This window comes from Macrobrachium rosenbergii, chromosome 57 (assembly GCF_040412425.1).
Source record: "Macrobrachium rosenbergii isolate ZJJX-2024 chromosome 57, ASM4041242v1, whole genome shotgun sequence".
NCBI classification, from domain to species: Eukaryota; Metazoa; Arthropoda; class Malacostraca; order Decapoda; family Palaemonidae; genus Macrobrachium; species Macrobrachium rosenbergii.
The window spans coordinates 6,442,646-6,456,217 of NC_089797.1; the positions used below are offsets into that span (position 1 = coordinate 6,442,646).

Sequence of the window (13,572 nt, forward strand, 5' to 3'; positions counted from 1 at the left end):
GCTGTATTGCATAATGTGTTAGCTCTGAAAATATACTAACATTAAATTGGTATACAGCAACTTTTGTATCAGTTCTTACAGTATTATAATACCATACACAAGATGCAAAGTGTATATGTGTGAACTATTGGCCAAGGCTGGTAGATCTTCACTCACAGTATGTATTTGTGTAAGTCAAATAGGCTGTTACAGCTGTATTTAAGATAAAGGTAATGGTTATAGCGTTCAGGTTGCTTTGTTCCAGTTCTCCACCACCTTAAATTGCTCAGACCCTGCGCTGTGGCAGTAACTCCCTGGTTCAGAGCCAGTGATTTTCCATCGCCCTAGGGGTGGCACAAACTCCCAACATCCTAATAGGATGTCAAGACACTAACTACTATACCAGTGACCAGCCTGTTCCTCATGAGGAATAGCCCCGTCACTAGCAACGATCCCGCGAAGAGGAGAGGATTGATGTATGAAATATCATGCCCTGAGAATGGATGCTGCCATTCATGCATTGGTATAACTACAACTCGACTTTCCAAGAGGAGTGCCATTCACCTACACGAAGGGGCTATTTACCAGCACTACACGAGGGAAGGTAGCAGTGCCCCCCAATAACAGCAGATCATAAGGAGTGCAAAAATCCTTGACGGCAACAACAACTATCGCTGCCTGAGATATAAGGAGGCCCTTACAGTCCTCCGATGGTAACCGTTGCTGAACATTACCAAGAAAAGCCTTCTTCTGGCAGCGCGCCTTATAACCAGAATTCCCGTGACCTGGCACCAGCCAATCAACACCTACATCGGTCAACCAGATCCCCCAGATGAGTCATACCACTCCCAGCAAATAGGAGAAGGCCTCCCCTAAGCTTTGACAGCCAATCGAAAATTGCATAAATTTCTGTAAACCAGCTTGCAGATATAAATATTATTAATATTATTATTATTATTATTATTATTATTATTATTATTATTAACTTCCTATGGAGGTTTCCATAGACTGCGATACCTGATTTTGGAAAACAATTAGTGTTGAGAAGATGAACGAACCCTATTTATATGCAACAAGCCAACAGGGGCCACTGACTTGAAATTCAAGCTTCCAAACAATATGGTGTTCATTTGAAAAAAGTCACAGAATGTAATAGGCAATACAGAAAGAAGAGATCAGTTATTAGAAAAGAAACAAAAATATAACAAGGCTGCGAAAGGGCCCAGAGAAGGTACAGCTGTAAATAACAAATTAGAAAGGCCACCCACAAACCAGTAAGAAAATACAGAGACCATCAGCAGTCGAGTAACGTCACGAAATGTTAAGCTAACCCTCATCTCCAGCATTGACAGGAAGACTTGGAGCCATGTCAGAATCCCAGACAGAAAGTGTAATCTCTTCCAGTCTTGACGGAGATTTGATTTTTCTTTCCCAGGACCTACCAGAAGCTCATCGAAGACAAGTGGGCGTCTGAGACAGATGAGACCCAAATGATCCTGGACCTCATCAGCCCAACCAACTTGAGGAATAACTTGAAGTAAGTGGTTTATTGTGTGGTGATCGATGGTAATGGTGGTGTGTTTATGTATATATATACTGTATGTATGTATACTATATATGTATGTGTGTGTGCGTGCATAAAATGTGAAAGCAGCACTTATGAGGAAGTAGTTATATAATAAGTTTGAAAATAAAAATAAAAAGAGCTGCAGGAGGCATACATGAATAGAATTGGCAACAAAGATAAATGGAAGGTATTGAGGAGGAATAGTGCAAATGTAAAGCAGAAATGGAAAGATGGAAGCTGAGTGTGTAAGAATATGTAGGTGAGAGAGGGACTGGTTCAGTACAGAAGTGGGTCTTTATGGATGGAGTCGGAAAAATGACAGTGGGTGTAGGTGGGAAACTGAAAGATAAGAAAATATGTTGGGAAGAGAGTGTGGATTGACTGGTGTTCTCAGATAGTACAGTATTAATTGGGATAGTTAAAGTATACTGTACTGCAGAAACTAGTGGAAGAATTTGAAAGCATTTGCAGGAGAAATTGAGAGTAAATCTGAGCAAGAGTAATGTTATGAGATTAAATGAAAACCAAGAAGCTGGAGCAGTGAGTGTTGTCACAGATGGTGGAAGAATAGAAGCACTGGATTTGTACAGGTATTTAGAATTAGAATATAATAGATGATGGTAGGATGAGAGATGAGATGGGTTACAGAATAGATGAAGCAGGAAAGGTAGCAGGACGAATGCAAAAGATAGGGAAGAATCTTGGAGTTTAAGCAGTTGAGAGGAATTGTTTATGTAGCATATTTGGCACAAGGGAAATTGAAAGGCTACGAAATATGGAGATATGTAGCAGTTGTAAAAATCTTTGAATAGGTGGAAGGATGGAACAGAGTGTTTTGATGTGGTTTGTTCATATTAAAAGAATGGAGGATGATAGGTTGGTGAAAAGAGCATACAGTTTGTGAATGTTAAGGTGAAGGAGGAGAGGAGGTCCCAGAAAAGGCTAGATAGATGGAGTGAAAGAACTATTGGAAAGAAGGGGCCTCAACATCCGTAAAATGAAAGATTGCATGAAAGGTAAAGGTGAACAACTCGGAGTGTATAGGATGGTTCTTTGTTGATGAATGAAATATCCAGTGCTGTGAAATTCTACATATAAATATATCTTACATCTGATAACAACCTCCACCAGGGAGCTGAGCAGAAAACCCCATCTAGCGGGCACAGTCAGAGATGACGAACTAGCGATGCTGATTCAGCGGAGGTTTGTAGAAGTCGGGTTCGACACGGCGGAGCTCGTTCCATACGAAGTGCTTCTGAGCTACCCTAATCACACCAATCCAAACTTGGTAAATTCGTGTGAACAGTTTTCTGTTTCTTTATAATATTCATTTAGGAGAAGGTAAACTAAGTTCTGACCTAGGAGAACTAGGTATTCAAGAAAACTTTAGCCTTTAAATTGACAAACAGGAAGAGCCCCAGCTGATGGCCTGAATGAGTTAAGAGCTGATATGAAAACCTCCAAAAATGAATGAGGGAGATGAGATTGTGAATTCACCCTTGTACGTTAGTCTTTTGTTCGTAAGATATTTCAAAAGGTTCCTGATGGATTCAGTGACTTATTTGACAAGAGGCTTATGGACCCAGGAAGAATTCATTAGGTTTTGAGGAAGAATTGGATGTAGATCCCAAGATTTTGTAATTGTAATTTTCCAAACTTGAAAAATTTTTATTGTTTTTGGGCCATATTTTCGAATACCAAGTTTAATCTTTATCACTGCCAATGAAGACAGTTGTTTATGAATTACCTCAACCCAGTAACTGATCAGATTAGTTAGATAAAATGTCCTCATAGATCCTAGCAGTAATGTGGTGAAGGTATTCTATTTCCAGGAAGTTTGAATATATGCTTTGTGATTTATAGCAGAATTTAGTTGCATTGCATTATCTAAATTAATTTTTCATAGAGGGTTGTTTTTGAATGTTGCATTAAACTGATTTTAAGTGTTCTTGCAAAATAATGCAAGATTGACCATCAACATGATAACTTTTTGACAGTCTTCACTTACTTTCATATGGTACGGGTATTTATTGGGTATTACAGAAATTGCCAATATTTTAGTGTGGATTGATATTATTACAGTTCATTGTAAACCTACTAGGATGTTACGATATTGAATAATCTCAACAGTTTAGAAGGAGAAGACTCAGAATTGAATGCTACCTATTTTAAAAAGTTAATTTATGGGGCACATTGGTGAAAATAACAATTATGTGTATGTCAAAATATAGATTAATATTCTCGATGTAAAAACTAACAAAAGTAAACTTTGAATTGTAATGATTTTATCATTAATTTAGAAATGTCCTTGAGCCATATATGCATGTGTTTTATTCTGCTTGTTCATAAGTGCAGTTGTTATGCTTAGTGATAAATGTGGTGCCCTGTAAACTTTACAGATTTCCAGTGTAATGAATTAAATAAGGAACCAGTCACAACTGATCAACATCACCTGCCGGTTTGGCCCAGTCAACAATAACACAAGAACTAAAAGTCCCATGAATCTCGTGGGATTTCACTACTGGTTATTATTATAATTAGCACGTTAAAGTATTGTTATTAAAATGATGTGTATATTCATACTGATTATTAACATTGTTAGACTGATTATTATCACTATGTTTAGATCACAATGATGGATGGCTCCAAGAAGGTTGTGTTCACGAGCAAATTCAAAGAAGAAGTGTTGCATGAGGACGACGAGGACCCAGATTTGGTCCACGCTTTCAATGGCTATAGTGCAGCAGGTAAGTCTCTGTATAGATTACATAAGTATACATGGGCTAAGAGATTCATGATGCCCAAAAATGTATTGCAAGAGTGTAATGGACTACAAAATTTGGGCCAAAGGCCAAGTGCTGGGACCTACAGAGTCATTCAGAGCTGAAGAGGAAATTGAGAGTAAACAATGTTTCAAAGGTGTAACAGGCCAAAAACCTCACAGTCGCACTATGAAACAATTGTTAGGAGAGGGTGGAAAGTAAGATGGAAGAAAGAGAATATAAACAGAGATACAGTAAAGGTAATGAAATGGGTTGCAGGTAGTGGCCAAAGGAACACTGCCTAGAACCTTAAGTAAAGCCAACAGTGCATCGTGTGATGTGCACTGACAGAAGTAACCCCCTTAGGGGATGACCAGAATAAATGGCAAAGAGAGGGATACAGAGTGCCTTGTTATGGTGGAATGGTAAGCTTTAGTGGAGGTAGAATTCTTCTTACCTTGGAAACACACATGGTTGTGAAGTGGAAAGCTAATTGAATATCTGGTACATAAAAGCAAAGAACCATGGCATTAATGTAGTGGGAAGGTCAGATTACAAATGAGAAACTGGTGGAGAAATGTGGTAATGAGAGGCAGGAAGATAGACTGTAGATCTCAGTGCCACTGAGATGGTTTGGACATGTAGTGAGAAGGGATGAGGGGCATTTAGTAAGGAAAATGTTAGACACAGAAGTAGGAGGACCAAGATTTGTGGGTAGGGCCAGATTCCATTCCAGCATTATGTTTGGGAAGTTTGACAGAAAAAAGTGATTAGGGAAGAACCTAAGTACAGAAGAACTGCATGAGACATTTGAAATCAATAAATAAAAACTAGGTAATGAATAGTAGATGAAATTATGATTGAGTATACCAACAAGCAAGGGAACTTAAACCTAAGATTTTGGGATATTATGATGCAGGATCAATGGCACTGGCCAAGGTTTGGACACAATGATTGTATGGGCATCACTTGGTGTAGAACAGCTAAATAAGCACCAGCCACTATCCTAAAAAAAGACTCTTCCATTGTAAGACAGTACAAGTAATATTTCTTGAAGGATTTGGAATTTTATCTCTCCTGTTGGCTCTTATGAGGAAGAGCTCAATGTCTCCGTATCTTTTTCAGTCACACCTGACGTAGGTAGAACACTGGCTTTATTTATTTACTTATTTACTTATTTCGAGGTGACGTCACAACGCAGCCTGGGGACGGTGTCATTTACGTGAACTACGGTCGAGTGGAAGACTTTGAAAAACTGGAGGAACTTGGGATTGATGTCGCAGGTCATGTGGTCATGGCGCGCTATGGGAAGATCTTCAGAGGGAACAAGGTAAAGCGAGGTCAGCGCCTGCGCAAAGGCTTCTTTGTTTGTCTGTGTATGTTTGCGTATAACACATTACAAAAGCTTGACACTTTGTCAATGTAATGATTTATGAAGTGTTTGAATGATTAATTGATACCACACTACCACACTGCAAATGATTTCTCTCTCTCTCTCTCTCTCTCTCTCTCTCTCTCTCTCTCTCTCTCTCTCTCTCTCTCTCTCTCTCTCTCTCTCTCTCTCTCTCTCTCTCTCTCTCTCTCTCTGTAGTGTTGGCTCTTCAGGTCTTATTGTAAGAGCAGCTCATTCAAATAAATTTTCTGATTGTGTTAAAGTAAATTACTGTACTTGTAGACAATTCATACCGATACCTTTAAAAGGCTGCAACGCTACCTTATTTTGCAAAGATCTCAACCGAGTGACTATTATACAAGATAAAGATCTTTGACAAACATAGAAAAAGAGGGTTTTCATAAATTTTTGCTCTTAAGTCCTGGGAAAATGTCGGTGCTAAATTTGTCATGGCATACTGAACAGTTGCTGTCATAGTTACATATCCAAGTGTTCAGGGCTTTGTTTTAGGGTAAACATCAGTCTCGTTACCTCCTTATTTTGAATACCTTGCAGAAGTTTCTTCTCTCCTCTATTTTGTATTTTTCTAATCTCATCCCATAGCCGGTAGTTTGTCAATAAATCAGTGAAAGTGGTTTTACTGGAGAAAACCTTAAGTCACTAAGTGATAAGTGTAGGGCGGTTTTTAATTTTAAATGTCCTTTGTGAAATGATGTTAAAACTTTTTTTCATTTTTGATGCTAGATAGCTACACGTCTGCTATATGGGGATAATTAAAATATTTCGACAGCAAATACTGATTCTTAATTTGCCATTTGAACTTTTGGTGCAGTTAACCAAATTTCATTCTTTTGAAAGAAAGAATTGAATGTGATTAGCAAGACGCTAAAAGTCTCGTTGTGATCAGAATAATACTAAGAAAAAAGTTGCCAGTGCTTTCATTTAAATCATTGTGGTCTGATTATGTGTGTCGTAAGCCATAAATAACAGCCTTCATGCCTACGTGGAACAGCTGCTGCACGCGGAACAGCGGAACGCCACAGGTGTCATCCTCTTCTCGGACCCAGGGGACGTGGCTCTTAAAGGAACGGATCCCGAGGATGTGTATCCAAATTCCAACTGGCTTCCAGGCACGGGGGTGCAGAGAGGTTGGGCCTCCCCCTTAGAAGGGGATCCACTCACCCCTGGATGGCCCTCTACGAGTATGTCCAAATTCAAGTTGCCATATTTTAGGTGTTTTGGGAGTTCCCTTTTTGAATAATGTGGCCCTCATTCTGAGTGTGGTGTCATATTTTAACCGTGGGTATTTGCCATTCAAATCATATTCCCCTCATTCTTAGAGTGATATTCTTATCTTTACTCTTTAGACAATTGCCTTTTGAATAATGTTCTTGTCAGTCTTAGTTAAAGTGAGCTGGAATTATAAAAGAAAAGGAGAATCTACTTCCTTACTTTCTTTACTTTCTTGTATTGAATCGATTGCATTCCTTGTTGTCCAGATGCCATCAGCGCTGAAATTATACCATGTTACTTTGTATTTTGTTGTTAATTAATCATTGTATGTCCTCCCGTGATACTGTATTCAGTTGCATTAACTTATATCTTTGACATTCTGTACCATAAGAGGATGCATACAGGCTGGACGAAAGTGAGGTGCCTCTGCCCAAGATTCCATGCCAGCCCATTGGCTACGATGACGCTAGAGCAATTTTGGAGTGAGTACAGTAGTAGTATTTTTCTGGATTTTTGTCGATAGATTTTCATTTGCCCGATTTGGGTACCTTTGCAGAAGACAGATGAAAAAATGTATTAAAGCTTATTTTTTTAGGTGAACTTGAGATTTTTGCTTCTAACTTTTGCCGCACTCATCACAACCTTTTTAAAAAACAATTGACTCTTGCATCATTTGTCAGCCCTTTTTCTCCTCCCATTGACTCTTGCATCACTTGTAACTACAGTACTGTACTTTTTCATATCCCATTAACTCTTACTTCACTCCTAAAATCCCTTTTTCATATCCCAATAACTCTTGCATCACTCTTCAAAGTCTCTTTCATATCCCATTAACTCTTGCATCACTCTTCAAAGCCTCTTTCATATCCCATTAACTCTTGCATCACTCTTCAAAGTCTCTTTCACATCCCATTAACTTTTCCATTGCTCTTCACTGCCTCTTTCATGTCCCATTAACTCTTGCATCACTCCTCACTGACCCTTTCACACCCCCATTAACTCTTATGTCACTCCTTAATGCTGCTTTCATATCCCATTAACTCTTGCATCATTCCTCACTGCCTCTTGCATATCCCATTAACTCTTGCATCAGTCTTCACTTTTCTTTTTCAGTTTCCATTAACTCCCTTGTGCATATTGCAACCATCAGTCACTCAAGACACTGACTCTGTGGTCATTTAAATGCTCTTTAGTTATTCATTCTGTAGCTGTAAGTAATTTTTTTCCCATTCAAGAAAAATGGGCGGGAGAGCACCGCCAAGAGACTGGATAGGTGGAATGAAAGGCATCAAATACAACCTTGGGCCAGAGATGCTGGGAGAATACCAAGATTACACCCTGCGTCTGCAGTCGCACAACCTCCTGCGCAATGTAAACATATACAATGTTATTGGAACCATCAAAGGAAGTGTAGAACCTGGTAAGTACAATGTTGAGTCTTCTGTGAAGTCACAGGGGAACATTTTCTGGGGTCTTTCAGTGTCTTCCTTCTCAGCTTTGCATTTTGGTGGCAAAATTGATGTGAATAATTGCCAAAGTTGTGTCACAAGAGCATGGACACTTACGGTATCGTTTTGCATATTGCTGCCAAACTTTGCAGAAAGTAGAAATTTGATGGTAAGATGATTTTTGTGTGACCTTCATTTTACCACCAATATTGACAGCTTGCAATCAGCAAGAGGCTAAGCAATGCTAGAACATGTTGTGTGATACTTATAAGAATATAAAATCTACAGTTTATTAAAAAGACCGTTAAATTTTTAGATCATTTACTTAGAGAATTATTGTTTAACTATTGTATATCATACCTTTACAATTAAATCAGTAAGGCTTCATACAGACAAAATATATTCAAATCCGACATGCTTACATCTCCAATCTTAACACATTTTTCATCTCATGGGATGAAATTAAATCAATAATTATCAGTGTGCTATAACTCAAAGCTCTCTATCAAATGTGTAATGTCATTGGATAAGAGAAAAACTACAACAGCTCAGGATCCTCATGGAATAAGAAAAAAAAAAGCCTTTTACCTGCAGCAGTTCGGGATCCTTTAACTGCAGGAACAAGACCCCGATGTTGACCTTAGGTCACAAACAGTTTGTCAGGTGTAATTATTTTTTCAGATCGGTACGTTTTGATCGGAAACCATCGGGATGCCTGGGGGTATGGCGCTGTAGATCCTTCTTCTGGCACTGCGCAGCTCCTGGAGACAGCCAGGGTCTTTGGTCAACTCTTGAAGAAAGGTTTGTGCTCTCTGTTTTGTCTTTTGGAATGAAGACATGACATTAGTTTTGTATTTACTGTTTTGTTTGTTAAAGATAAAAAACATGACGAGTTTTGGCTTTTCACGTTTTGAAGAACTTTTGCTAATTAAATCCAGTTAATCTTGTATGATGCCTTTTTCTCGTAGTGAGTTTTAATCGCCCAGTTCTCTTGGAAGTGCCAGTGGAGTTCAGATTGAAAAGTTTTTCTATTTTTGATATTCAAAGTATGCAGACATTCTTGTCGAACAAACCAAAAAAAGTCTTCCAGAAAATAGGATGCCCATGCCTGAAAAAATTAAGCTAACTCAAGAGAAGAATTATATAGTAAATAAAAGTTGAAAGTGAAGATAAATCAACCATAAGTTCATAATTTCAGTGGTGAATCACAGATGAAACTCTGTTTATAAAACTTTCACATGATGTACTGCTTCATATGTTGTGTGAAGGTATTTCATCAGAAATTCCTCCAGGTGTTTGGTTATAAGGACTGTGTTTGGAACTCAGTCAGAGTTTGGTTATGACATCTTCAGTTTCTTCATGGCTGTAGAATAAGACTGTTTTTGGAAGATCAGACCAATGTTCTGCAGGATTTCAGACAAACTCCATAGTGGTTTTTCTTGTATTTCGTATAAAGACTTATTTACAAAGAATACAATTGGTCTGCATAGGATGATCTCCCATGTCGATCTAATCTCTAAGCTGTCACACTTTTACATAGCAAGACTAAGATGCACACACACGAACAAACATATGACCTCGTTCCCAAGAACTTCCCACGGCTACGTGACATTTGCCTCCAGCTCTGAGCAAAGGAGAACGCTGAGTTTATGCAAACGGATGCTAATGTATGATGACGCACTGTCTTAAAGCACTACACAGGTACTTATTGATGACGTTTGCGTCTGGTTTGACCAAACGGAGATTTCACAATAGCCTTCCTTTCATGATCGATACAGATATATATATGCTGGGAATTATCTTAGATTTACTAAGAAACGTAGTTTCTTTAAATGTGGCATAAATGAAATATGACATTTGCTCGGCCACGTAAAACACAATAGGGACGAAATCATCAAAACAGGCATTCACTAGCTAAGCATAAATCCTCAGAAAGCAAAAGAAAATATACGCTTCCAAATATCATTATACTCAAAATGTGAATGAGACATATAGTAATTACTTAAGACAGCAAATACTGAAATATGTTGCATATTTGTGAACATAAGTCTTACTAAAATGTAGCAAAGTGAGAAAAAAAAAGGTAAGTTATATAACTCAAATATTGATTATACTGACAATGCTAATGATTAACATATAAATCATATATAGATAATGCAATCCGGATAAATCAAATAAAATAATGCAATTCAGAAATGATAATGCAATTCTGAAATGATAATATCAGAAATGATGAAGTAAAAACATTTGTGCACAGATTATATGAATACACTTGCAATGATAGAGATTGAAATCAATGCTTAAAAAATGTATCCAAAGGTAATAACCATATGGTAGGTTTATATAAACAAACAGTTATCCTGATAGATTAATCAGCATGGACAACCAAAATGCAAAATGTTGAATGAACAACATGCTACTACACGCAATTGATACATACATATGTAGTATAGGTTATTAAAGAAATAAATGTAGATAAATGATAACACCAGAAATGTTCAGCTCTTCCTCACATATATTGCCACCGAAAATAGAACCTTTTCAGTCTTTCTCTGTGTACTCGAGCTTTAATGAAAAAATGGCCAGTAATTTCATTACTGTACTCGGAACATATAATTGCGCCAGTCCAACGTTGACCTTTGAGAAACAGTAGATTTCGCAATGGTCTCCTTCATCTCTCGTGCTTTTTTCCAAAACATTACGCTGACGATTACGCCTACGGCTCCCAGGAACATACCAACGGCAATTAATGTGTAGAGGAGAAGAAAATCATGGTGATCAGAAGAATGGCTCGCAGGAGACAGCAAGTCTAATGATGCAATAGCGTTTTCGATGGGCCTGCTGTAGGGAATTGTTAGACCTTGCAGCCTAGTGTTTCCCCACGATGTGTTGATGAAGAAGTTGCGGCCTCTGATGATGGATGTGCTAGCTCGGATGAAGAGTGACGACGTTGTTGCAGTGCAGCCATCATTAATGACGAACATGTGTCCTGTTGTCCTAGTACCATCTGGGCAAGTGACGATGTATGGTTCTGCAGAGAAGACGAATGACGTGCCATTCACGAGCCTGTGACGAAACTGATTGTCACGATACCGTACTAAACCAGCCAAACAATGTTCATGTGTATGGGGAGAGGTTCTGTTAAGTACCAAGTCCAATTCGCATGAATTCAATGACGTAATGTTTAAGAATTCAAACAAATCGATCCTGCACACTACATTATTCATAACATCATGGCAATCATTTAACAGTGCTTGGTCTCGGACTACCGTAAAAGCTTCCTTATTGGCGGAAACCAATACTAGAGCTGACAGATTATTAATAATAGGTGTCGAGACGTTAGATACATACGTGGGAAAAGGCGAAATTTTATACGCTTTCCACGCGTCTGATGGGTTGAAAGGAATGTCGATTACGATCTTATCAAGGTCAACTTTAACTGTAATCAAGCTGTAATAAAATTCAACTTTATGGAAATCTACTACTGGAACATAGCGCATTTTATCGTGAGCATTATTGATAATCTGAGTAAGATCTTTAATCGGTAACAAATGAGGAGACAACACGCCTTTAGCAGCAAGTGTTATAGCTTCCACGTAATCTTTTGATTTTTCGATAAAGCTTGAAACTCTCGAGTATACATGATTAATTTTAGCGTGATAATACATCAAAGTTGCTAACAAAACTTGAGTGTCATGAATCTGATTGAAACGTCGTGACTGTTCATTTACTTTACTGATTACGCTGTTCAAAGCTTGAATTTGTTTGTTTAGTTCTCCTGCTAATACCTCTTGTTGATGTTCCAGATTTTCGATTTTAACCTCGTGATCGCGAAGTTTTAAACGATTTGAAATCCCTAACCCAAGACCTGCTACGGAACCAACCAAATTTAATGCCGCTAGAACAAGTGGGTTACGCCTTTCTGTAACGTCATGAGGTATTGACCACATTAGCAAATCACGAGCCAAGATTTCAGCTTCGCTTGTTTTATTTCTTAATTCCCAGAAAAGCATATTAATTGTGTCACTGACTTGATTCGGCGACGTTGGATCACTGCTAGCTAAGAATGATTTATGCAAGTCTGCCAGAGATTGATAAAAAGAGTCAATTCTGATTTCAAAGTTATGACTTCATTTTCGCTAGTAAAAATGGCGTTCATATTGACTTCTAAAACTATATTACTGCCAGTTAGAAAGAAATTATTCATTTCCTCTACTATAGAACCATGATGTAAAGTTATTTCAGAACTCTTCCCAGCTACGATAAACATTGAGAGGAATAGTGCATGGTATAATTTGACAAGCTTCATGTTGGAGCCTGTAAAAGAAAATAACTTGTAAATAATGAAACAAAAACATCGCATCATCCAAATGATGTAAAAATTCACACAATAATTAACTTTTTCATAACAAACCATTGTCTTAAGCTCTCACATGAGAGATAGATACTGTTCGAACATCGGTTGAATCGGACTGATTCGAATTTTAAGTCGGTTACCTATTAAAACTTCTATAACTATGAAAGGACCTTCAAACTTAGGCAACAATTTCCAATTTAGCCCTTTTCTAACATAGACTTGTACATATACTATATCTCCTTCTTGGTAAGGCTTTGTGACCTTAGCTTTTTTATCATGTGCATTCTTCATTAACACTTGAGCCTGTAAGAGGTTTTGATAAAGTGTTTGATATCTACTTCGGCTAACATCTATTATATCCTTCAACGGATCTGATAAACTAGATGTCGGGGATAATATGTGAAAAGGTGACCTAGCAGGTATCCCATATACAGCTTCATGGGGAGACATACGGATTGAAGTATGATAATTGTTATTTAGGGTACTGGACACGGTGGGTATTGCGATGTCCCAGTTTGGGTCCATACCGCCTATGTTTACACGCAGTATGTCTAGCACCTTTCTATTAACCCGTTCTACCAATCCATTAGATTCAGGATGGTATATCATCGTATTGACTTTCTTTATTTGCAGAATTTCGCACAATGAGTTAAGGAAGTGATTATTGAATTCTCCACCTGAGTCAGAGATTATTATATTTGGAATTCCATGTCTGCATATATAGCACTCGTAAAACTTCCTAGCGCACTCAATGGCTGTTTTACTTTTTAGTGGTATTAATTCAGTATACCGTGTAAGGGCGTCAATTATAACCAAGAGGTTTTATTCCCCTG

At 38.0% G+C, this 13,572-nt stretch overlaps 1 protein-coding gene across 2 annotated transcripts in view; it reads left to right on the plus strand.

The window, feature by feature from the left end:
• Window positions 1–13,572, plus strand: part of LOC136836957 (N-acetylated-alpha-linked acidic dipeptidase 2) — a 56,740-nt gene that overhangs the window by 24,118 nt on the left and 19,050 nt on the right. For both annotated transcript variants that reach the window (XM_067101483.1, XM_067101484.1), the window contains 8 exons: window positions 1,415–1,516; window positions 2,678–2,834; window positions 4,173–4,293; window positions 5,493–5,638; window positions 6,714–6,903; window positions 7,326–7,416; window positions 8,170–8,354; window positions 9,064–9,183. In XM_067101483.1, coding sequence (XP_066957584.1) covers window positions 1,415–1,516; window positions 2,678–2,834; window positions 4,173–4,293; window positions 5,493–5,638; window positions 6,714–6,903; window positions 7,326–7,416; window positions 8,170–8,354; window positions 9,064–9,183 — 1,112 coding nt within the window. The remainder of the gene's footprint in view (window positions 1–1,414; window positions 1,517–2,677; window positions 2,835–4,172; window positions 4,294–5,492; window positions 5,639–6,713; window positions 6,904–7,325; window positions 7,417–8,169; window positions 8,355–9,063; window positions 9,184–13,572) is intronic.